Here is a 26,437-nt window from a genome sequence, read left to right as displayed (position 1 = left end):
GGACAAGTCACCCCCTCTCTGGGCCTCACTTTTCTTTTTTTATGAGATTATGACATGTCCTTTCTGGCTCTAAATCTTACAATTCAGGGGACAAATGATTCTTTTCTAGATGGAGGATGGGCTGAATGGCCTCATCACAGGATAATGGAGCTGGAGTTTTAAGAGATCTATAAGCCGTCTAAGTCTAACCCCTTCATTTAACAAATGAGGAAACTGAGGCTCAGAGAGGATAAGTGACTTGCCTGGTATGACACAGCTTTTAAGTGTGAAAGGTAGGATCTGAATCCACAACTTCCTGATTCTAGGCTCAGCATCTGATCCACTAAATCAAGATACCTACCTTCTATCTGACTATCATAGGGTCCCATCTGAATATCAGTTAAATTCTTCTCCAGCAGTAATAATGATTGAGCTGAAATATCTGACCCAAAGTACAATATATTTAGCAGATACTGAGAAATTATTCAAAGGAAACAAATGGAGGTTATTGGAGGGCAGCAATAGCAAAAATGATTTAGGCTTAGGACTCATGACTCCTGGGCGTCTGGGTCCACTGCTTCCTTCTTCTTCTGAGGCAAGCTCTTCAGCCAGAACTCCATCTTCTCTGCCTTCAGGCCCTTTCCTACAGACAACTGGAGATTAAGCTGCAGATACTCTTCATTCTGGTTATAGGCTGGCCAGTGGAGCAGGTCTGCACCATTTGGGTCCCTGGAGACAAAAAAAACACATAGGTTCAGGAAGAAGAGATGTCAGTGAATTAGCAGGCTTAGTGCGCTGACATCTGCTTGACCAAATAACCTCCAAGTCTGAGAAGTTGGGGGTGAGGGAGGAGGGAAGGGAAGCTGGCAACCATGGAGATGAGCCCTGTTCACCTACACTGAAACAGGCTGTGGCCCTTTGTTGAGAGATGACATGTTCCAAGTGGGGAGTAAATAATAGCAGAGCTAAGATCTAAATTCTGGTCAGCTGAGGCTGACCCCAACAACATCCTTGTCCCAGACCACATCCTGCTGCTTCTCAGAGGGGAAGAAAGGTCCCAAGGGCTCAGGGGGGATGGTGTGGGCTGAGCAGGGTGCTTCTCCTCCTTGTTTCTTCTAAGGTGAGCACAAGCTCTCCCTGGGTCATGAGCTTGACAAAAGGGCTAGGTCTGCTCACCAGACCTTACCCAAATGGTGATAGGTAATTTTGTTTCCTCTGAACCAACATATATAAATCATGGAATTTCTTTCTCCTATGAAACAAGGAGCCAAATGGCCCTTCCCAGGGAGCCTTGCCAGAGCTGTTGTGAGACCCAGGGGGCAGGATCCTCACCCATTTCTGGCAAAGTTTGCCCAATAGGTCATTATCTTCTGACTGAATAGTTTTTCCTCTTCTGTGGCTCCACCTAAAACTAAAAACAGGAAGGAAACGCTCCATTAAGGTCAATATTAAGTGCTAAAGTTGCCCTCACCCCAACATTCCCCTCTCCCTTTTCTACTCCCCAAAACGATCCTATTCATGTCACCAAAGTCATCTTCCTAAAATGCAGTTTTCTACACATTGCTCCAATACTAGGAAACCTCCAGGGTTTTTGTTGACCTGCGCTGTCCAGGAACAACTCTGCCTGACCCTAAAGCCAAGTCACCCTGAAGAGCCAAATGGTTCTCTGACTCTTCAAAGATAGGAACTCTCCCTTCTTGGGACTTTCAGAGCATTTGGTACCTCACCCGGGCACTTCTCATGTTCGATTTCATATTGTGGTTATTTGTGCCCACCACGCAAAGCCTCCTCACTGGGTAAAATGGACCTTGTCCTTTTCTAAGTTACAACAACATAGCACAAGTTCTGGTAGCTGTAAAGTTTTTGCATATGGCCCTGGCCCCAGACAATACTTGCCATTCATGACCCCTGCACGGGGCATTGCAGACAGGCTCAGCAGCAGCAGCTGGGCCATAAAGTAATGAATTCTATTGGCCATGGCAAGTCATGAAGCAGATAAATGGATAAACTGGCCTTCCAGTTCTGCCAGGATAGTAGCAGAGAGGTGAAAATCAGGGCAGAAGGCTTCCAAAAACACAGATTTGGGACCATCTAACAACATTAACTCCCAAGATTGCTAAATGAAACTTTTGTCCAATGATCTACTTAGATGTACTACTGGAGACATTGAACCAAAAATAATGGAAGGAAGGAAGGAAGGAAAGGAGGGACAGAGGGCAGGAAGGAGGGAAGCCTTCTAGCATGTTGGGCAGAGAGTGGAGGAGTTATGGAAGCACAAAAGCAAGAATCATACAGAATGAGATGGTGTGACAGGTTAGGGTCTACACCCTAGGATGAAGGACAGGATGAAGGCATTGGTGAAGTCACAGGTTCATTGACATATGAAAATGTGATTTTTGAGTTTGTGTCTCATCTTCCCTTCCGGGTAATAAGCTCCAGGAAGTCAGAAACTGTGACTTATTTATCACGGTATCTTCCCCAGATTTGAACATAGAGCTTTGCATGCAGGATGTGCTTAATAATGTAAATTGAATTGAGAGCCTGGTTCAGTTCTCCTGATCATCTGAATAAGCAAGTTGAGTTAGAGGACTTTTCAGGTTGATCTTAACAAAGAGATGTCAAATCAACCCCTATTCACATTCAGACTACAGACCATTTGTCTTGCAGAAGGCAAGCCTGGCTTCTTGTTCAATGCTTCATGGAACCTTAGACTGAGTGTACAGCCCAGGTGGAATGAAATCTCAGCTCTAACATTACTCAATGTGGGACCCTAGGCAAGTCACTTCACCTCTGTTTGCCTCAGTTTCCGAGGGATAATAATAGCTCCTGCCTCATAGGTTGTCGTGAGGATCAAATGAGGTAATGTATATAAAGTTATATGTAAACCAATATGCACTATAAAATCGTCTGCTGTTAATGCAAGGATCTAAGACATCTCCAAAGGTTGATGATGGAGAATGCTATCCACATCCAGAGAAAGGTCCATGGAGTTTGAATACAGATCGAAGCATACTATTCGCTCTTTTTTTTTTCCTTCTGTTTTGTTTTGTTTCTTCTTTCTTGTGGTTCCCCCTATTGGTTCTAATTCTTCTTTACAACATGACTAATGTGAAAATACATTTAATAGGAATGCATATATAGAGCTTATATCAGATTGCACGCCATCTTGGGGAAAGAGGTGGAGAGGGAGGGGGAGAAAATTTAAAACTCAAAAGCTTATGGAAGTGATTTTTGAAAACTAAAAATAAACAAATTTTTAAAAATAATAATAATAATAAATCAAATTTTAAAAAATAAAAATGTCTGCTGTTAATATTATTATTATTATTATTAGCTGTATGACTTTTGGTTAGTCATTTCCCCCCTTCCAAGTCTGTTTCCCTCCTTCCAACATGGGGCTGATCATGCTATACACACACACCACCCTCACAGGGCAGCTGTGAGGATTAAATGAGCTGATATATGTGAAGGTGCTTTGTGAAAACATGAGGCATTGGAATTCATTATGATGTCAGAGAGAAGAGGGCAGGTGACAGGATGATAATCCACAGCCCCAGGGATTCTGCCCCTTCTCAAACCCCAATCCCCTCCAATCACAGTCTCCAACACTTACGAGGTGCTCCAAAGACAAAATGCAGCTCATCACCATGGTCTGCCTTCACAAAGTCCGGCTTGAGGTCCTTAAACATGCTTGGTCGGTGCTGAAATTCATAAAAGTAGACTGGAGAGCTGGGACCTAGGCAAACATAAGAAATGCCCACAGTTATTGACACATTGGGGTGGGGGGCAGTGGTAGCAGGCCATTAACAGGCAAGCTCCTGAAGGGGCAGCCCTTTAACAAATACTGTCCAAGAGTGATGCTGTGAAGCAGGAGAAGTTGGTGTTACACGACCTGGGTTGGAATCCTGGCCCTGCTATTGACCTGGACCTTGGGGGAATCCTTTTACTTCTCTGAAGCTGATTTTTCAACTGTAAAATGGAGAGAATAATCCTCACCTATTAATCCTCATGGGGCTGTTGTGAGGATCCAGAAGGCTAATGCCTACAAAGTAACCATAAAGTGCTATAGAAACATGGGTAATTATTATTGCTATTTTTTGTTGGCAGTATCTACTAAGCACAACCTGCCTGGGGATGGGAAGAATAAGGAGGGCAGGAGAAGGAAGGCAATTGAGGGCATTCAGCCAGTCTGAAGGTTACCATGCTAAAGCCCAGGGCAGAAAACCTCCTTCTGTGTGAGTGTGCAGGGGAGATACATGTTGCCCCAGAGATGCAACCTTTTGCACCTGTTCCTGTAAAGTGTCTAAGCCATACTCACTCTGTTGATATTTGGCCACTTTGAGGGCAGGAACGACAAAGACTAAGTCCCCCATCATCTCCTGGAATTGAGCCCGAAGTTCTCTGGGATCCTCAGTACTCCCTAAGTACTTGTCCATCATTATGGATACGATTGTAGGCGGGATTCCCTAGATGAGACCCAGGAAGAGACATGTTAACAGAGAAAAGATTATACTTGGGGGTAAATTGTTTGGTGAATTTATGTCTGTTGATCACAAGGGATGAGCCCACACAGTCTATTGTTCATGGGTCTTGGGTCCCATCAGATCCTTGTGCTACCTCCCCAGGGCCCATTCTTTTGGGGTTCAATTCTTCAAGAAGATATTAGGCAACCACTTGTTGGGGATGGTGGAGAAGATATCTGGGCCTCAGGGAAGGGATAAGACCAGGTTGAGTGGTACAGAGGCTAGAGTACTGGACCTGGAGTCAGGAAGAACTGAGTTTGAATCTAGCCTCAGACCCTTACTAGCTGTGTGACCCTGAGTAAGTCACTTAGCCTCATTTTCTTCATCTGTAAAATGAGGATCATAATAGCACCTACCTCCCAGATTGCTGTAAAAGTCAAATTAAATAAATTTGTAAGTCACTTTGCAAACTTTAAAATATAACATACACATGCTAGAGATTATTTATTGTTATTATACTTATAGATGATCTCTAAGGGTTCCTTCCAACTCTATGACTCTGTGAGTTAGGACTATGAAAGAAGAAAATAAGAAAGTGAGTTTGCCTTTATATATCTTACCATGAGTGGGCTTAGCAGTATTTTTCTGATTGTTTCTCTAGTCATCTCTTCTTTGAACATAGACAGACCGAAGCTCTATAGAGAGAGAAAAGCCATATCATGAGTACACTTGGAGAATTTTACACATTTTACAACTAATTTGGTCCAAGGAAGCCACGTTACCCTTTAAGCCAACTTTATCCCCAGAGGTTTGTTTAATCATTCCCAAATAATACCCAGCACACACTGGACAATATCGGGTCTACAATGTGATATCCAGCATTACTGCACATGGCCCAGCAAACATTGAATAATATTGAGCCTACAATGTGATATCCAGAGTTTACTGCACACGACCCAGCACACATAGGACAACATCGGGCGTACGATGTGATATCCAGCATTTCCTACACATGGCCCAGCACACCAGACAATGCTCAGGACACATCAAGCAAGGCTTAGGGTAGACTGCATAAAGCCAATACATACTCAGCAATGCTAAATACTCACAGCGCTCTATCATACTAAAAATGAAACATACAGAATCCTCTTCATCTGACCCATGCAAATAGTTCAACTTTACCCATATGGGCATGAGGAGCAGCCTAAGTGTTAATCCTTCAAACAGTCAAAGGATGTCTAGCTATTTCAATGTTAATGGCATGTCTAATATCCCAATAGACCCAACAGCCTTCACTTCTAAAGAACCGTAGTCCCTTAGGAAAGAGATTTGGCCTAGAAGTTAGCAGACCTGAGTTCTGGGCCCATCTCTCTCACTGACTTGCTATGGTATTATAGGTTAATTGCTTTTTTTCCCTGAATCTCAGTTCTCTCATTTGCAAAAACAGGGATGATTGTCTTTGTGGCCTCTACCTCATCAAGGGTACATTGAGGACAGTTTTTTTTTTAAACAATAGAGTGCCACATCAATGTGAGTTGGTGTTGCTGTGCCTTTAAGATAAAGAAACTTGTTGAGACTATTTTAACCAAAGGCAACTAGAACTGTCTTGGGCTTCTCTGAGGAAGTCTGTAGGTAAAATCAGTCGTCCAATTCTTGGAGAAAATAGCCAGGGTTTGAAGTCACCTCTGACTCTTCTAGGGAAGCCTGGGACAGGGCAAATTTGCTAAAGGCATAGATGGTAGGCATATCTAATTTGCAAATGACCTTTAGGTCATTTTAGCTTTAGCTAAGAGGAATATGGATGATGGAGTCAAACTATCAAAGGATCTTAACAGCTCAGAGCACTGGGCCAAATTTAAGAAGGCTACATTTCATGGGGACAAGTGCAAAGTCGTACACTTGGGCTCAGGAAAAATTCATTTTTTTTTTATGAGGCAATTAGGATTAAGTGACTTGCCCAGAGTCACAGAGCTAGTGAGTGTTTTGTGCCTAAGGCCAGATTTGAACTCAGGTCCTCCTGATTCCAGGGCTGGTGTTCTACCCGCTGCGCCTCCTAACTGCCCCCTGGAAAAATTAATTTTACAAGTACAACATGAGGGAGGTAAGGTTAGATGGCATTTTGTTTTAAAAGATCTGGGGGTACTGATAGACCACAAGCTTATTATGAGTCCATAAAGCAATATGGCATAGAAAAATGCAATGTGATCTTCAGTTGCACTAAGAAAGTTAGAGCTTCTAGGAATAAGGAGATGATAATTCCTTTGTACTCTGCCCTGGTCATACCACACATAGAGTACTGTGTTCAGTTCTGAGCACTACATTTTGGGAGGAAAATGGACAATTTGCAGAGTAGCTAGGGGAGGGTAACTAGGATGGTAAAGGGCTTCAAGTCATACCATATGAGGATTGGTTAAAGGGACCAAGAATATTTAGCCTAGAGAAAAAAACTGAGTAGGGTGCAGAAGGGTGGACAGAGACAGACATGATAACTGCCTAAATATTTTTTGGGGTTGTCATGAAAAAGAGGGAATTTGGAAGAAGAAAAAAACTTGCTGTGTGTGGCCAGAGAGCAAAATGAGGGGCAACAATAAAGAGAAATTAAAAGAGGCTTGATGGAATGATACCCCATTGAAGAGTCAGAGCTGTTTAAAAGTGAAGCAGGAAGCCTCCAGAGGCAGCAGGTTTCCTCTCCTTGGACGTCTTCACATAAAGACTAGCCACCTACTTGTGAGCTGTAGAACTTTCAGCTCTGGGTTGGCCTCCGTAGCCACCCAAGGTCCTATCCAGCTCTGAAATTCTGTGATTCTTTAGAAATTAAAAATACCAAGATCCCAAAAAGTTGTATACAGCTAATCCTGTCATTCTATTCCACTCATGCAGGAGAATTGATGGTAGAAAAATCAAGGATCCAGGGGTGAAACAAGGGTGTCCATTATCACCACTGTTGTTCAATATCATACTGGAAACATTAGCTTTAGCAATAAGAGAAGAAAAAAAATGAAGGTATTAGAATAGGCAAAGAAGAAACAAAGCTATCACTCTTTGCAGACGAGATGATGATATACTTAGAGAATCCTAGACAATCATGTAAAAAACTATTTGAAATAATAAACAACTTTAGCAAAGTTGCAGGCTATAAAATAAACCCACATAAATCATTGGCATTTCTATATATTACCAACAAAGCCCAAACAGCAAGAGATAGAGAAATTCCATTTAAAGTTACTGTAGACATTATAAAATATTTAGGAGTTTACCTCCCAAAACAAACCCAGGAACTCCATGAACACAATTACAAAACACTTTTCACACAAATAAAGTCAGATCTAAATAATTGGAAAACCATCAGTTGCTCTTGGGTAAGCCAAGTTAATATAATAAAAACGACAATTCTACCTAAGCTAATTTATTTATTCAGTGCCATAACAATCAAACTACCAAAAAATTATTTTACAGAGTTAGAAAAAATAATAACAAGATTCATTTGGAAGAACAAAAGGTTCAAAATATCAAGGGAACTAATGAAAAGAAATGCAGGGGAAGGTGGCCGAGACATTCCAGATCTTAAATTCTATTATAAAGCAGCAATCATCAAAACTGCTTGGTACTGGCTAAGAAATAGAGTGGTGGATCAGTGGAATAGGTTGAGTATGCAAGACACAGTAGTCAATGACTATAGTAATCTATTATTTAATAAACCCAAAGACCCCAGCTTCTGGGATAAGAACTCACTCTTTGACAAAAACTGCTGGGACAACTGAAAAAGAGTATGGCAGAAACTAGGCAGAGATAAAAATCTCATACCATACACCAAAATAAAATCAAAATGGGTTCATGATTTAGATATAACGGCTGGTACTGTAAGCAAATTGGGAGAGCAAGGAATAGTTTACCTATCAGATTTATGGAGAACAGAAGAATTCATGACCAAACAGGAGATAGAGAACAGTATGAAAAGCAAAATGGATAACTTTGATTACATTAAATTGAAAAGTTTTTGCACAAACAAAGCCAATACAATCAAGATTAGAAGGAAGGTAGAAAATTGGGAAAGAATTTTTACAACCATAGATAAGATAATGATAAGAGCCTCATTTCTAAAATATATAGATAATTAAGTCAAATTTATAAGAATACAAGTCATTCCCCAATTGATAAATGGTCAAAGGATATGAACAGGCAGTTCTCAGGTGAAGAAATTAAAGCCATCTATAGTCATATGAAAAAATGCTCTAAATCACTATTGATCAGAGAAATGCAAATCAAAACAACTCTGAAGTACCACATCACACCTATCAGATTGGCCAAGATGAAAAAACAGGAAAATGATAAATGTTGGAGAAGATGTGGGAAAATTGGAACACTAATGCATTGTTGATGGAGTTGTGAAATGATCCAACCATTTTGGAAAGCAATTTGGAACTATGCCCAAAGGGCTATAAAAATGTGCATACCCTTTGACCCAGCAATAGCACTTCTAGGGCTATATCCCAGAGAGATCATAAAAATAGGGAAAGGACCTGCATGTACAAAAATATTTATAGCAGCTCTTTCTGTGGTGGCAAAGAATTGGAAATTGAGAGGATGCCCATCAATTGGGGAATGGCTGAACAAGTTCTGGTATATGAATATAATGGAATACTATTGTGCTATAAGAAAAGATGAACAGGCTGACTTCAGAAAAACCTGGAAAGACTTGTATGGTCTGATGCTGAGTGAAGTGAGCAGAACCAAGAGAACGTTGTACACAGTAACAGCCACATTGTGCAATGACTAATATTGATAGACTTAACCTTTCTCAGCAATACAAGGATCTAAGACATCTCCAAAGGCCTCATGATGGAAAATGCTATCCACAAAGAAGAAAGAACTATGGAATTTGAATGCAGATCGAAGCATATGTTATTTTTTTCTTCTGTTGTGTTTTGTTTCTTCTTTCTGGTGGTTCCTCCTATTGGCTCTAATTCTTACTTACAACATCACTAAGGTGAAAATATGTTTAATAGGAATGTATATGTAGAGTATATACCAGACTGCATGCCATCTTGGGGAGGGAAGTGGGGAGGGAGAGGGAAAAAAATTTGAAGCTCAGAAGTTTATGGAAGTGATTTTTGATAATTCAAAATAAATTAATTTTAAAAAAAGAAAAGACAAATCAAGGATCTTACAACAGGAATGAGCCAACCATATTCATGGTTGTTGATGCCAATGATGCTGGGGACATGGTGGAACTCGCCAGAAGCCAAGAGATCTTCAGGATGTTTGGGTAAGAACTGCCCATCAACCATGCCAGGGATTATCCTGAAAGCCTAAAGAAAAAAGCAGCAGAAAAAAAAAGGCTAGTGTCCCTCCACAATGTTCACCCCACGTGAACCTAGTTCATTACTTCTTTACAGCCATTCTGCACTATTGCAATAGCTTCTTATCTCCCTACCTCTAATCCTCCTCTCAACCCCATCTCATCTGTCTTTCACATCAGTGTACATATTTCTGAAGCAAAATTTGATCATCGTACTCTCACAACCCTGACCATAGAACCATAAACTCACAGAACCACAAGATATTAAAGCAGGCAGGAGTATTAGAAGAGAATGTTAGAATAGGAAAGACTCTTAGAACAAAGAATTATAGAATGTAGAATGTTAGAACTAGGGCTTAGAACATAGGATGTCCAGTGCTGGAAGGGGCCTAAGAACACCAAATATTTAAAGCATAGGATACTGGGATTGAAAAGGATCCTAGAAAGTAAAAATGTTAAAGCTGGAAAAGGCCTTGGAAGGATTCTTAGAGACCAGTAAGTGTAAGTTCCCCATTTTATACAGGAGGAAATTGAGACCCAGAGAGCTAGTGACATTCTCAAGATCCTCATCTCATTCCCCACCAAAGGAGGGAGTGAAGAAAGTGTCAGGAATGAATGCCCAGCCCCTTCCCTAAGCTGATATGGAAGCTCTTACTGATTCTGTAATCCAGTCGCAGCTTATGTACCTTGCTAATGTCCAGGATCTCATTTTCAGTTTTGTTTCTTAAGCACTCAACTATGGAGGCTGAACTGCAATTCTCACAAGCAGACAGGTTGGCAATGCGCTGCAAAGAGGAAATCAGAAAGAATTAGTATTCTCATAACTTAATCCTTAGCCTACACCCCAATGAAAGAATCCTATCATATTCAGTAGTAAACTAGCAAAGATTCATTTCTATAGGTGATGATGCAGTAATGGAGAAAAGGAGATCAAGTTGGATACCAAAGTGGGGTGAGTCCCCCAATCATGAGCCTTCTCTGTACAGGACTCAGGGCCAGCCAGTGGGGATGGGGATGGGCAGGGGCAGGTTACAAAGACACAGTACCTGTTCCCAAAGAGTTTACCATTAACTCAAGGAGAAAAGACCTAAATATCTATTAAGGAGACATAATGGGGTCCAGTATATTGAAAGAGCCCTGACATTGTCTCAGAGAATTCAGTTCTGGACCCAGCCACCAACTCATTGTGTGACCTTGGACAAGTCACAGAATGACAGAACTAGACAAGTACTAGCGAGGTAGAAGGGACCTCACAGATCATCTCATCTAACCTGTACCTGGGCCCCCTTGAGGGACTCTTCCTGCTATACTGGGGGTATCAAAAATCAGAATTTGGAGCAATTTAGAAACCATCTAATCGGACCCACTTTTACAGAGGAAGAAACTGAGGTCCCAAGAAGGAAATGCTTTATTTAAAATCACAGGCAGAGTAAGAAACGGAACCAGGAACTGAATCCTCCCTCTCTATGCCTCAGTTTCCTCCTCGATAAAATGAGGGGGCTGGACTGGATGATCTCTATGGTAACTTTCAGCCTGAATATTCAATGGCATTCCAGTGTACCTTCTTATAGCCCAGGAGAACCAGAAGGTCAATGGGAGACTGGGCCATGGAGTTGGGAGGACAATAAGCCTAAGTAAGGATAAGAGTGACTGCAAAGACCAAAGAATAAGGAACTTACATGTATAATTGATTCTGAGCTGGAAGAAATCAAGCCAGGGAAGATGACCACACCACTCTCCATGATTGCTCTGTGGAACAGGTCTTTGGACATGGGAGACAGAATCTGGGGGAGCAAAGCACAGCAGAGGAGAGGAGGAAGTATTCATGAGGAGGCCCAGACACTCCTGGCTTAGCAGAGACAGAGGACACTGGGAGTCTGAAGGCCAGGACCATTACTTACCCTGCCACCTCCCTAAGCTACCCATATAGGACAGTCCCAAACAGCGACCTCTATGGGACCCTGGCCTTGGGGCCCTTGGGCACAGCCAGGCCTAAAATCTAGTTTAAACACAAATGGACCTAGTTAGCTCTGGATGTTGCCCAGGCCTTTCTGGGTTTGATAACATGCCTGTACCTGTTCACCCTATCTCAGCATCTGCATACTTTGCCCTAGCTACCTCCCTGAGCTTTTGTGAGCTTTAAAATGAGATAATCCATGTAGAGCCCTTTGAAAACCAAACATGCCATGTCAAGATCATAGATTTACAGCTAGGAGAGACTTTAGAAGTCATCTAAGTCCATGCTTCTCATTCAATGGATCAGAGAATTTTTAAAAACCTATTAAAGAGCTGACTATGTGTTGAGCACTGTGCTAAGCACTGGAGGCAGAGAAATAAAAACAAGATACATCCTGCCCTCCAGGAGTTTACAATCTAATCATGAGGAAACCAAGGCTAGAGAAGGAAAGTGATTTGCTTAAGACCACAGAGCTAGTAAGCTACAGAGGCAGGATTGGAACCCAGGTCCTCTCCATCCCAATCCTCTATCCTGTCAGTCATCATTATCATCTTCCTCCACTGGTGTCTCCATCCCTCCACTGATGTCTTCACCTGATGCCTCATCATAACCTTGCCTCTGTGTCAGAAAAGCATAGGTAGGTCACATCAGATGTGTCAAAGGCAAAGCTCAGAGGACCATATGTGGCCTGGAACACTCCTGAGTGTGCTAGAACCAGATTAAAATGTAATTGGGGGCAGCTAGGTGGCACAGTGGATAGAGCACTGGCCCTGAAGTCAGGAGGACCTGAGTTCAAATCCGGCCTCAGACCAAACACTTGACACTTACTAGCTGTGTGACCTTGGGCAAGTCACTTAACCCCAACTGCCTAAAAACTAAAAAAAAAAAATGTAATTGGGAGGGGCAGCTAGGTGGCACAGTGGACAGAGCACTGGCCCTGGAGTGAGGAGGACCTGAGTTCAAATTTGACCTTAGACACTTAGTAACTGAGTGACTGTGGGCAAGTCACTTAACTCTGTTTGCCTTTCCTCAAAATAATAATAATAATAATTGGGAAATATTTAACAAAATAAATAAAAATGTAATAAAATATAGAGAACATTGCATTTAAGAACTAAGTCAATATGCAGCCTACAGGAATCCTTATGATTGGATTAGTGGCCACTATTTCGATTTGAGTTCAACGCCGCATGTGTAGTGGATAGAATGCTGCGTTAGGAGTGAGAAAGGGCTCAAGATTGAATCCTGCCTCTGATACTTTCTACCTGAGAGATCTTGGGAAAATTGATTAATCCCTCTCAGTCATCTGTAAAATGGTGATATCTCACGCCGTTATGAAGATCAAATGAGATCCTATATGTAAAGCACTCTACAAATCTTCAGGTGCTGTCTACATAAATGCTATCATTACTTTGTCAGTGGCATGAAAGCTTCTCCTAGGTCCAAGCAATCTGGAAAAGTTCTGATTATAGGCCTACTAATGAATCTTAGGTCTATGATCTAAGAGCCAGCCTGGCTAGGCTGGGGGCAGGGTGATGGTTTTTTCAGCTACAAAAGGCTCTGATTAAGTATTGGTAAGAAGGGCATCTAGAGTAATGAAACTTGGGAGGCCCAAAGCATCAAATCGTGGTTATTATTATGACTCTTTTGTTCCTTTTCTTCTACCTTTTCCCCTCTGTTGTTGGTAAACTTTTAAAAATGCATCTTCTGTCCCAGATGAAGTAAGAGGAAGAAGGGTCTGGGTCCACTCTTAGGCCTAGATAATCAGTTGGTTTGGGGGCAGGGGAGTATAGTGGGATTTCCAAATGGCAGCAGGCAAGAGCACGTGCCAGCCTTAAAGAAAGAAGTCATCAGTCCCATTGGTTCTGAGAGGGGGGAGGATAAGAGAAGAGGAAGAAAAACACAAGTTCATGTGATTTGATCTTGGGTTTGACTACAAGAAGCCTCTTTCCAAACTGGGGTCATTTCTTTACCACCTACATGTGAGGAAACACTTATCCCCCCTGCAGACTCGCCAAAGATGGTCACACGGCCAGGATCTCCTCCAAAGTGGGCAATGTTCTTCTGGACCCACCTCAGGGCAGCCACCTGATCCAGGTAACCCCAGTTGCCAGGTGCATGCTCATCCCCAGTGCTGAAAGACAAATTAGAGAAGGATTGAGAATTATGAGGAATAACACCAGGTTCATAGGATCACAATCCAGCTCGCTCATTTTGTAAATAAGGAATCTGAGGCTCAAAGAGTGACCTGATAGAAGTCACATACATCATAAGCAGTACGGTCATAATTTGAACTTGGATTCTCTGGCTACAAATCCAGTGCTTTTTCTACAATGATAGGCTTAGCTTGTTGGGAAGGCAAAGGATGACAAGAACGCTGGGATCTCATCAGGACAAATGAGTCACATTTCCAGGGGGCAAGTCTCACCTGAAGAACCCAAGGATGCCCAGCCTGTACTGGATGGTGACCACTACCACGTTCTGGGTGGTAGACAATATCGAACCATCATATGTGGAAGCAGAGCCCAAGATGAGACCACCGCCGTGGATCCACACCATCACCTGCAGGGATCAGACATGATTTTCCTTGCACCAACAAATCCCACCAAGCATAGTTCTGCCGCTCCCTTGCTCAACAGGAGAATACTGTATCCTGTTATCTTGTGACCCCTAATAAAGTAGCTCTAAATGTGAGTGAATTTACTTCTTCTTAAGATACTGTATATCAAGAATAGAAAGGACATGCATCAGAGCTGCTCTCAGATAAAGAGCCCATTTGGCCTGACTCAGAGGCAGTTCAGATCCTTCTTGGAATCTTACTGGCACAATCAGCTCCCTGAGGTCCTCCTGCTGCCAAAGATACACACAGAGCAAAACATCCTCTTCTAAAGGATCCTTGTTCCCCTGAGACAGAGAAAGGAGGTAGAATTCCCTGGATGGATTCTAAGGGACACAGACTCAATCACAAAATAGAGAATGCACTATAAACAGCAAGTCCAGTAGTGTTCACAGGACCTTTCTATGCAACGTTAACTGTTCTCAAAGCCAAGCTAAGCAACCAGAATAGATCACCAGCAGAGGCTGTGCCTTCTGCTGGTTCTTACAGGCTACTCACTTTACAAGGAGAAAAAGGATCAGCTGATGAAAATCCATTTCAGTGGCCAAGCCTGTGCTTTCTCTGTTCCAGTATATTTGCCAGCCCCTTTTACTATCTGTCTTTGCATAAGGAATATTGTTTTCCCCCAGAACACACAGTGGTGTTACCATCTATCAACCACTTACACATATACATTGGATTTTGGGGTGGGGTGGGTCTTATATCACTGACACCAAATGCTTGCCTTATTCTATGAGCTCAGGATATCCAAACTCCAGCATAAAAGTTCACAGTGAATTCTGTGGGGAAAACCTACCATTAGGAAACCAGAACCAGAGAGAAAAAAATTGTGAAATTGAATGTTGGTTTGTTGAGATTCAGAGAAGGTTTCATAGGGGAGCTGACATTTAAGCAGTTTTGTTTATCTTAAAATTGTTTGTTATTGTTTATCTTAAGAGAAGAACCTTGGTGTAAATGGGAGAGAGATGGCCTTGGAACTGGGTTCAAGTTCTGTCTCTGACATTTACACAATGATAACTGACACACTAGACTGATGAGACTTGTCAACATGGAGAAACTGTGGAGCCTGCTTCTGAATGAGCTGTGAGGCTCTGTAAAAGAACTGCCCTGGAAAGACCATGGATCGTTAGGAGATAAGGACCTCGTTCCATTTGTCTGACTATGTGGTTAGCTCCCTACCCTCTCCGGGTGGGAAACCAAGCAAGTGGATTCAGTCTACAACTTCACCAGTGTCCATCCCACCTACCAGCTCTGTGACCACACATCAATTACTTAGTATCTTGGTGCACGAGCTACTCTCCAAGACTCTACATTACAGAAGAGGTGCTTTTCTTTATCAGCAGGAGTTTCCCCTTCATGAAACTCCCTACAGCAATGAAATGATAGGTCTAGACAGGATCAAGAAGCGTTTTAAAGACCACCAATGCCTACTCTAGAAATAATAACCTTTAAAGAAAATTGATACCATTCCAGATTACAGAACTAATTCCCTGAGGTTATAAGGAGGCAGATTTCAGCCTCATAGAAGCAAACATTCGCTAACAATGTGAGTTGTTGCCCAAGAATAGAGTGGATTGCCTTGAGAACTAGCAAGCTCCCTGACCCAGACAACTTCAGGGAAAGCTAGATGACTTGTCAGAGATATAGAGAGGATGACTGCTCCCATGCTGGTGCAATGAGATGACCTCAAAGGTCCCACCCAGTCCTGATGCCCTAGGATTCTCATCCCTCGCTGTAAGTTACAGAGATCTGGCTTACTGGCAATTTGGCATCCTCCTCTGTGTGGTCAGGAACATAGATATTGAGGTACAAACAGTCTTCAGAACTGGAAGTAATAGTGGTATTCATTTTCAGGAACATCATCAGTTTTCTTAGGATAGCGTCATCCTGCAAACATCTAGAAAACAGAAGAAAGAACGGACCTGAAGAGAATCACAGAAGGGACCCTCTCCATTTGGGGGTATGATGACGTCCGATTCCAACTGCAGTCTAGCTCCATTTCTACTCTTGTCCCACCATCCACCTTACTTTGAGCCAGGAATGATAATGATAATAATAAAAATAAAAACAACAATAATGATCTCCAAACTACATGAAACAGAACATTTCCAAAATATAGAAAATTAGCAAAGGAGAACAAAATCCTATTGGAACAACAGAATGATGGGTGCACTATCCCTGCTGTCCTGCCTATTACTGGAGTCATACCAAGGATGGTTTCAGTATCAATTTGATGCAGAAGCCTACAGAAGAGGTCATATCCTAATAATTTGATTCAACTATAAAAAGTTATTTTATCCACCTGTGCTATAACAGTCCATGAAATATTAAATCTAAAAAAAATATTTTGGATAGCAACTTTTCCCCTGACTGTTTCTATCTAAGCTCCATATCTTATCTTTATAAGAGCTTTGGTATAGTGGGTACACCTGGACAGTCCAATAGTAGATCCTAATTAGCTGTGTGACCCTGGGTAAATCACCCAGCATCAGTCTCTTCATCTGAAAAATGAAGACAAAAATGGCAACTACCTCACAGGGTTATTGTGAGGCTCAAATGAGATAATATGTGTAAAATGCTTTATAAACCTTAAAGTGCTATATTGATACTATCCATTATTATCTATTATTGTTAATAAGAATAAGAATAATTAACAATAGATGAACTTTGTTATGAGTCAGCCCTCATAATAGTTTGCTAAATGCTTTCCTTTGAGGCAGCCAGGTGGCACAGTGGATAGAGCCCTGATCCTGGAATCAGGAAGACAGAACCAGTCCTTGTAGCTCCCAGGCAGAATTCTTTCTGCTACACTTTCTGGCCCCTCTAGTTATTCTGTCTCTGTTTTTCTAGAATGGTGATTCTCAAAGTTTTTGGTGTCAGGACCCCTTTATACCATTAAAAATTATTGAGGACCCCCCCAAAAAAGCATTTGTTTATAAGGGGTATATCTATTGATGTTTACCATACTGGAAATGAAAATATCTTAGTATTATTATCAAAATATTTTTGACTTTGTGAACCATCTGAAAGGGTGCCCAGACACACTTTGAGAACTGCCAGAACCTGTTACTAAGTTAATGGTGCAGAATAAGGTTCAACATGTACATTTGGCACCCATGTGGTATACAAAGAATCCTTTTCTTCCTCCTAAAATAGTTCTCAGGAACAAAGTGGAAATAAGTAACTTGGCAGCTCAGTGGACAGAGTGTTGAACCTGGAATCAGTAGTACCTGAGTTCAAATCCAGCCTCAGACACTTACTAGCTGTGTGACCCTGGGCAAGTCACTTAACCTCATCTGCCTCAGTTTCCTTATATGTAAAATGTGAATAAGAATACCTACCTCCCAGGGCTTGGGAGAGGATCAACTAAGATAATATTTGTAAAGCTCCCTGCAAACTTTAAAGTATTACATAAATGCTAACTATTGTCATTAGTTTTTATTATGTTGTTTTATATATACTTCTATATATAGTTTTATTATGTTGTTCTTAGTAGAGGTCAGAGTACCTGGTTATGAACCTTGACTCTGTCACTTAGTACCTGTGTGATCTCAATGGGCCTCAGTTTACTCCTGAAGAAGTTAAGCTAAATGATCTCTAAGGCTCCTTCCAGCTCACTCTATGATACTATGAGTTTCTGAGAATTGATAATATAGACAATTATAAGATGTCAGGACAATAGAGTGGAAAGCCCAAATGAACTAATATGTGGAAAGCACTTTGCAAACCTTGAAACACTATATAAATGTTAGTAATTATTTTTTAACACAACAGACATAATATTAGAAGCCTAGGTGTAAGCCAGCCTTGAATAAGTTACTTCTCTTGGCTTCTGGTTCCTCAGCTGTAAAAAGAAAGGTCTGGCATTCAGGATGTTTAAAGCTTAAAAGGCACTAAAACCTTCAGGACACTCTGTACATACTGGGAAATTGCTAGCGGCATTTGACATAGTAGTAGCAAAAACCTGGGAACCAGACTGATCCCCATCAAGCATAGAATGGCTGGATTAATTGTGTTACATGAATGGAATAGAATATTATCACACCGTAAGAAATGATGAGGGCCAATTTCAGAGAATTCTGGGTAGTATGAGCTCATGCAGGGGGAAGTGATCAGAACCAGGAGAAAAATACACGCAATGACGTTGCAAACCAAAACCATGTTGGGAGGCAACTGGACTCAGTTCACTACTGTAAATAATACTAGTTCCAAAGAACAAATGATGAAACTTGCCTCCTCTCAGTAGGGGGTGGGGACTAGGGGTACAAAATGTTGCATATGCTATCAAACATGGGCCCTGCAGTCCATTGGATGGCCCTTGTTACAAAGGAAGGTCCCATGGTAAGTAGAGGGTGGGAAGGAGTGTGTATGAGGAACTGCATCATATACATATATATATATATATGGTATACTTAAATCTTTTTTAAAACACACATACACACAAGAACGTTGATTTAGATAGTCTTTATGACCTTTTCCTACTCTTATAATTTATGAGTCAATGAATCTGGGCTCTGAAATTTACTAGCTTTGTGACCTCAGATGAGACATTTAATCTCTCCTGGCTTTAGTTTTCCGTTCTATAGTAATATGGGCACTAACTGCCTCACAGCACTGTTCTGAAGCTCTGAAGTTCAATATAAATGTAGACAATTATCATTAAGCAATTCTTCGAGGCTGCAAAGTCCTACAGAGGAAGGGACATTTATTCCCTTAAGAAACATGTATTGGGGCAGCTAGATGGTGCAGTGGATAGAGCACCAGTCCTGGATTCAGGAAGACATGAATTCAAATCTGGCCTCAGACTCTTGACACTTACTAGCTGTATGACCCTAGGCAAGTCACTTAACCCCAACTGCCTCGCCAAAAAAGAAGAAAAGAAAAGAAACAGTTATGAAGAGTCTACAGAGAACTATGCTTTAGGCCAGGGGTGAGGAACCTGCAGCCTAGAGGCCACATGTGGCCTTCTAGGTCCTCGGGTGCTACCTTTTGGCCAAGTTTTACAGAACAAATCCTTTTATTAAGGGGATTTGTTCTGTGAAGTTTGGATTCAATCAAAGGGCCACACTTGAGGACCTAGAGGGCCACGTGTAACCTTGAGGCTGCAGTTTCCTCACCTCTGCGAGGCACTGGGGAAGATGAAAAGTTTGGATAAGACGTGATAGTGCCCTGTGCACATCTGGTAAAAGAAAGATTGAGGAAACTACTTACATGGGTGGGTAAGAAGTTGCATTTCTCACATCACTCCATGGCTCTGGTGGTTGTGGAGGAGAAAACCTCAGGTTTCCAATGGGGGGTCTGGCAAAGGGGATTCCCAGGAAAACATTGACATCTTTGTCAAGCCCCTTGATGCTGATGAGAGATCCTTGGATCTGTCCAGACTCAGTGGTCCGGATGAGGTCATCACCATGATGCCCTGTAAACAAAGGGGAGAGAAATCCTCAGGGACAGAGGACTGAACTGATGTCAAAATACCCCATCTACTCATGCCCGCCCCCAACATTCAGCAGGCCTGATGGCATCATCAGCCTTGTGCCCTGTGAACGAAGGTGAAGGAAATCCTCAGGGATAGACAAAGGGCCAGAAATAGCTGGAGATGTACAAATGTCCCCCTCCCTATCCCAAACCACCACTTTTTCCTTAGATGGGAATGCAGGCCTCCTAGTTCTGCCATGATTACTTTCATCTCAGAGGGAAGATGAAGAAATTAATACAGGCTCAGTCTTACAAACACTCCCCTTTTACAAATAACCTGTAGAAATTTATATTATAACAACAGCAGTGTGCAAACCAAGAACTTTCAAAGACTTAACTTTGATCAATGCCATGACCTACCATGATTCCAGATGACAGATGATGAAGCATATGACTTAATTCTTGACAGAAAGGAAATGACTCAGGGTACATTAGGATATATATTTGTGGACATGGCCAATTTAGGAATTTGTTCTGCTTGACTATGTATATTTATTATGAAGGCTTTGGTTTTTTTTGTTGTTGTTTGTTTTTTCAATGTGGGGGAACAGAAGAGAGGGAGAAAAAAATCTATTTTTGTTCATTAAAAACAATGAAATTAAATGTTTCCAAAAGTGACCTGTAGAGATAAAATGTCCTGACTACCTCTCCTCAACCAGAGCTATTGAAGCCAGATCCCCTGAGCTCCCTCACTCCATGGCCTGAGCCCTCACAAAGTCTTTGAAGAAGAAGGACCTCAGATGGCATTCTGCCAATCCATACCTGAGTAGGAATCCCCTCTACAATGTCCTTGGGATGTGGTCATCACTTCCCTTGAAGATCTCCAACGATGAGGAGCTCACTCCAAAGACACACCATTGCATTTTTAGATAGCTCTGGTACTGCCTCAGGAACTGTCCAACTTTGGGATTCTGAATCCCCATCAAGTTACTGCTCCCCAGAAATTCCACCCCCAACCTAGCTTAAAAAGGCACAGAGCTAAAGTCAGCGCTAGAGTCCAGCAAAATTATTCAATTGAGCAAACATCTAATCAGCACTTGCTTAAGGCAAGGTCCTCAGCTCTGAGCTGGGGACAAAAAGGTAAAGAATGACACAGGCCCAGATCTGGGAATTTGCATTCTAATAAGGGAGAAAGATGTATGCCCTTACCTCTTCACCTTCCTTTCCCCTCCCCTCCTTGCCAAAAAAAAAAAAAAACCACCAAAAAACTGAGAATACAAGGGAGAAGCAAGATAATTGCAGAGAAAAGGTCCAGGAAAAGTACTAGAAAAATCTGATGAGGGCTCCCTTCTTTGCAGAGGCAGGGAGCTAATTATAGGTACAGAACTTGGGATAAGCCATCAGACATAGTTGATATATTGGTTAGTTTGACAAAACTGATTTTTCCTCTCTTTTTAATGTTTTGTTATAAGGAATGATTCTAAAAAAAAAAAATAAGGAATGGTTCTAGAGACAGGAAGAAAATATTTAGGGATGAAGATCATATAAAAACAAAATCTATCAATAAAAACTGGGGGGGAAATTCTAAAGATGACCAGGAAACTTCTGAAGGAAACGGCACCTAAGCTGGGTATTTAAACGAGGGAATCAAACAGAATTGTCCTCCTAAAGTGTCTCTCCTAGACATGGGAAAATATCACTTTAGGATGAACTGGAAAAAGAAGAGACATGAGCAAAGTTAGAGAGACAGAAGGGTACGGGTTAGGAAAATGGTGGGGGAGAAATGCGAAGAATAGTGTGAGGGACTGTCTGATGTTGGCAACTACCAGGTGGGCGCTGTGGCAAGAGTAGGGTAGAATCTGGGTATTTTGGAAGTCGAGGCAGGGGTTGTGGTAGGCGGAGTCGTGGTGAACTGGGATGGGCTGGGTACGGAGAAGTCCTGAGGTAGTGGGCAGTGCTATGTGAGATAAGCTGGGTACAAGGAAGTAGCCGGAGCTTGAGCTCCTGAGGCAAGGGACGGTGCCACGTGGGAGTGGGACGGCAGAGGACTGAGTTCCCTTTGCTTAGTCCCCTCCCTATATGCTACGTCATCCCCAGACGCCTCTTGTGACCTTCCTGACTTCCTGGGTCCCTTTGTGTAGCACTGACCCTAGACCCCTCCTCCCAGTATCTGAGTCTGACTTCCTAGGTCACCTACTCTGTCTATGCACTAATCCCAGATGCCTCCTCCCTGTATCCGGTCCTAGCCTCCTACGTCACTCCCTCCCCGTTGGTGTGCTAAACTCAGACAGCCCCTTCCGGTATCTGACCCTACAATCATTGGCTAGTAAGCGGGCTGGGGAGGAGGGGCTAGGTAGGTATTTAGGAACGAGCGTGGTCAGATCACACGCGCTCTCTCTCCTGGATCCTGTTCTGTTGCTCTGGCCTTGCTGCTTGGGCTTGCTATGATGGCTTGCTGTGATGGCCTCTGAATAAAGCTCTGGTGTTGGCGCCTCCCGATGGCTCGTCTCTGTGTGTTTATCCGGCTGAGTACTGAAGACTTGGAAGTGAGTATGACTCTGGTAGCCTGCTCCTTATAGGAGGAGAGGGTACGGCGTGCGGCCGGCAGAAGGTCGGCGCGGCCAGTACGGAATAGTTTTATTGGGCTAGAGTATATAAAGGATATTAGTAGGAGCTAAGGTTGGATAGACAGAGCACTGGACAGGGGAATAAGAGGGTGAAGCTTTGAATCCCAGCCTTCCCACATAGTGCCTAAAGGAATTTTTGCAGATCATTTCCTCTCATTGGGTCTATTTCTGGCTTTTCTAAAATGAAGTGACTGACCTTAATGACCTTCAAGGTCTCCTAAAGTCCTAAATCCTTTGATTCAAAAGCAGCAGGCTGCCTGATGTTCTGTGGTTCATAGTCACACCATTTCTCTGATGTACAAGATCGGGGTCCTTAACCTTTCTCTGTGGTATGGACCTCTGTGGATGAAGCCTAGGGACTTTTTCTCAGAATCATGCTTTCAAATGCATAGGCTTGCCAAGGAAAACAATTGTAATGCAATTGTTATTAAAATATATTTCTTTTCTTTTCTTTTCTTTTCTTTTCTTTTCTTTTCGGTGAGGCAATTGGGGTTAAGTGACTTGCCCGGAGTCACACAGCTAGTGAGTGTTATGTGTCTGAGGCTGGATTTGAACTAAGGCCCTCCTAACTCCAGAGCCAATGCTCTATCCACTATGCCACCTAGCTGCTCCTTGTTTTTTTTGTTTTGTTTTGTTTTGTTTTTGCTAGGCAATGGAGTTAAGTGACTTGCCCAGGGTCACACAGTCAGTGTCAAGTGCCTGAAGCCAGATTTGAACTCAGGTCCTCCTGACTCCAGGACTGGTGCTCTATCCACTGCGCCACCTAGCTGCCCCTAAAATATATTTCTAAAACAAGCTCACAGACCCCAGGTTAAGGAGCTGGAAGAAGGACCTTATAGAATAGACAGATGAGGGTTAACAGTCCAACCCAGCACCTTTGAAAGCCTATCAATCTTCTCTGTCTGAGAGAACTGTAAATAAATGTTTGTTACATGGGATTGTCCTGAAACATAGGTCCCTTACGTACTTTGAGTTTTCTTCTCTATGACAATGGGGCTTTTTTGAGGTTGAAAATCAAGAAGCAAGTCATCAAGACACAGTGCAAAGAGTTCTGGACTTAGAGTCAGGAAAATCTAGGTTCAAATCTGCCACTTACTCATTGTGTTTCCTTGGTCAAATCATTTACTTTCCCTCAGCCTCAGTTTATTCATATGTAGAATGAAAGAGTTAGACTAAGGGCCCTTCTGACTCTAAATCTATGATCCTCTGATCCATATCTTCTCACACACAGGTTCTATTTCTATGGTTTCCAAAGACTCCTCGCCTTAAAAATGACTCTGATTTTGTCCCCCCATCTCTGCTAACGATCATCATTCATTTCCCCTTCTTTTCTCAGTCATATTCTTTGAAAAGGCCATCTACACACTTAGTATCTTCCTCTCCTCTCACTGTCTTCTAAATCCTCTGCAATCTGGCATCCAGCTCCATCATTCAATTGAAATTGCTCTCTCCAAAGTTACCAATGATCTCTTAATGGCCAAAGGGAATGGCCTCTTCTCAATTCTCATCCCACTGCAACATCTGGCCCTGTTGACCAACCTCTCCTCCTAGAGACTTTGCCTCTCTGGGTTTTCATGAAATTGCCCTTCACTGAGTTTCCTCTTCTGCTCAATCTCCTTCATCCATTCATTATCCATGCCATATCTGGGTATACAACAAGGCTCTGTCCTGGGCCCTGTTCTTTTCTCTCTACACTCTCTCACTTGGTGACTCCGTTAGCTCCTATGAGTTCAAGTATCAACTCTATGCCATTGTCTATCTGTTCTACGTACCCAGCCATAATTTCTCTCCTGAGCTTCATTCTCAGACCCCAAACTGCCTATGAGACATTTTGAAGTGGTGATATCCTGAACACATCTCAAACTGAAAATGTCCAAAGCAGAACTCATTATGTTCTCCTCAAATTCACCCCTCTTCCAAACTTTCCTATTACTGTAGAGGACACCGCAAGTTCACAAGTTCAATACTTTCCTCAACTCCTCACTTGAACTCATCCCACAAAAACCACTCAGCTGACAAACCTCATTTCTGCCTCTACAACATCTCCTTCTCTCCTCTCACACAGCCATCGCCCAAGTCCAGACTCTTGGCATCTCTTAGCTGGACTATAGCAATATCCTCATGCCCTCCACATGGTCACCAAAGTGATATCCCTAAAGCCTATATTCGACCATGTCACCCCCACACACTTGGTAAACTTCAGTGGTTCCTATTATCCATCTGGGGGTCATATGTAATATATTTAAATAAATATAATATGTATAAATAAATATATTTAGTGCTCTTCAAAACCTGATCCCTTCCTTCCTTTCAGTATCCTCACACATTATCCCCTTCACATACTCAGCCATCTAGCCATATTGGTGAGCTTGCTATACAGCTGACATGATACTGTATCACTCTTCTCATCTCTGACTCTCAAAATCCCTGGTTTCCTTGAAGGCTTCATGCTAATGTTACATTCTACATCGAGCCTTCCTTGATCTCCCCAGCTACCAGTGCCCCCTCTCCCCAAACCACCACATATTCATTTTTAACATATTATGTATATACTGACACATGTCCATTCCATAAGTTCCTAGAGGGCAGGAACTGTTTGGCCTTTGACTTTGTATTCCCTAATGCCTAGCATAACACTTGCTACTTAAATTATTGTTGGTAGATTAGATGGTTGTTTTCCACAGTGAATTCCACTGAGAGATAGAAGAATTTTGTGTGCAACATGTGTAGAACACATCAGTTTCTTAATAGCCAACCCAGATCTATCTCCTGGAAATAAAACTAGCAATAACCTCTCCCCTCCAGGCCTTCCAACTAGTCAGTGATGGCAACAAAAGGAAAAATAACCCACAAGCCTCACACTCTCCCATCTTCCCCCAGAAATTATCCCCCATTCTGGGTCAGAGCTGCTCACCTTGAGCTGGAATTAGGAGGCCTAGGACCCCCAAAGTCAGGACCTTGGGCAGCAGGGAAGTCTTCCACATCTTTTTTTCTGCACAGCCTTCTGGTTATGCCTGATCAGATTCCAGGCCTGGGCTTTAATCTGAGATGAGCTGGGTCAAAGGGCAACTAAAATCAAAGGGCTTCTGAATTGATTTCCTTGTTAAAATTTGCTCTGGGACTGCTCAAAATGAAATCTCTAAAAAGCAGATTGGCAAGTTCACCCACCTCGCAGAGATATGCTGGTAAATGTTTAACAAATGGCTCTCTAAGGACTCTCTGTTCCTGACTCCTCCTCAAAAGATGTAGCATCCTTGGCCATCTTCTTAATCCTGTAAGCTGCTGATCTCATGCCTAGCCCTTCACTTGATATGTTGGACCAGGAAGATAATAATAATAACAACAACTTTTATATAGCAACAAAGCACATACATTATCTAATAAATCCTCACAACAACCCTGTAAGGTACATGCTGTTATTATCCCCAAAATAAGCAAAATAAGGCTGAGGAAGTTTAAGTGACTTTCCCAGGATCGTACAGCTAGTAAGTATAAGCCAGAATTAGAACTCAGGTCTTCTTGATTCCATGTGTAACACTATCCATGCTCCTCATGGGCACTTCCAGCCAGCCCCTCTGTCCTCTGCAACCACTCCTTCTTTAAAGTTCACTCTCCACAGAGATCCATTCACATCCTTAAGGTTATCTACAAGTCCCCAGATACTCTAATTTCTCTAGTGTGGGTACAGGAGTGCAGGTGATTTAATCCTGTTTTACGCAAATACAACACTGTCTCCCTTCCCCCACCAAGCCAATAATGTGTTAACATTTTGTCACTTCCTTTCCATACTGTTGTATTAAGAAATACAGATTTGGTCTCAATGTATAGGCAAACATGCAGCAGTTCGTCCTCCATTCTAAGAGATGTGAATACTAAAGGAGGCAACAATACCAAGGTACTGGTTTTAGAACCATGTATATTAGGGCTTTAAATGTCTTGGAGGGAGAGAGGAAGGGAAGGAAGGGAGGGAGAGAGAGGAAAGGAGGGAGAGAGGAAAGAAGGAAGGAAAGAAGGAAGGAAAGAAGGAAGGAAAGAAGGAAGGAAGGAAGGAAGGAAGGAAGGAAGGAAGGAAGGAAGGAA

The 26,437-nt window shown here is 42.3% G+C and overlaps 1 protein-coding gene across 1 annotated transcript in view; it reads right to left on the bottom strand.

The window, feature by feature from the left end:
* Positions 1 to 418: 418 nt before the first annotated feature.
* LOC114027896 (liver carboxylesterase 2-like) overlaps positions 419 to 26,437 on the bottom strand; it is a 42,089-nt gene continuing 16,070 nt past the window's right edge. Inside the window, exons 2-14 of the mRNA XM_027842075.1 lie at positions 25,272 to 25,410; positions 19,527 to 19,731; positions 16,074 to 16,212; positions 14,127 to 14,260; positions 13,679 to 13,832; positions 11,421 to 11,525; positions 10,428 to 10,526; positions 9,611 to 9,751; positions 5,063 to 5,137; positions 4,298 to 4,445; positions 3,593 to 3,715; positions 1,312 to 1,390; positions 419 to 708 (exon numbers count right to left, since the gene is read on the bottom strand). Of these exons, the coding sequence (XP_027697876.1) occupies positions 528 to 708; positions 1,312 to 1,390; positions 3,593 to 3,715; positions 4,298 to 4,445; positions 5,063 to 5,137; positions 9,611 to 9,751; positions 10,428 to 10,526; positions 11,421 to 11,525; positions 13,679 to 13,832; positions 14,127 to 14,260; positions 16,074 to 16,212; positions 19,527 to 19,731; positions 25,272 to 25,341 (1,653 nt within the window). The 5' untranslated portion in view covers positions 25,342 to 25,410 and the 3' untranslated portion in view covers positions 419 to 527. The remainder of the gene's footprint in view (positions 709 to 1,311; positions 1,391 to 3,592; positions 3,716 to 4,297; positions 4,446 to 5,062; positions 5,138 to 9,610; positions 9,752 to 10,427; positions 10,527 to 11,420; positions 11,526 to 13,678; positions 13,833 to 14,126; positions 14,261 to 16,073; positions 16,213 to 19,526; positions 19,732 to 25,271; positions 25,411 to 26,437) is intronic.

This window comes from Vombatus ursinus, unplaced genomic scaffold (genome assembly GCF_900497805.2).
Source record: "Vombatus ursinus unplaced genomic scaffold, bare-nosed wombat genome assembly UNPS02014864.1, whole genome shotgun sequence".
Lineage (NCBI taxonomy): Eukaryota > Metazoa > Chordata > Mammalia > Diprotodontia > Vombatidae > Vombatus > Vombatus ursinus.
This window is presented reverse-complemented; position numbering and strand designations above follow the sequence as displayed.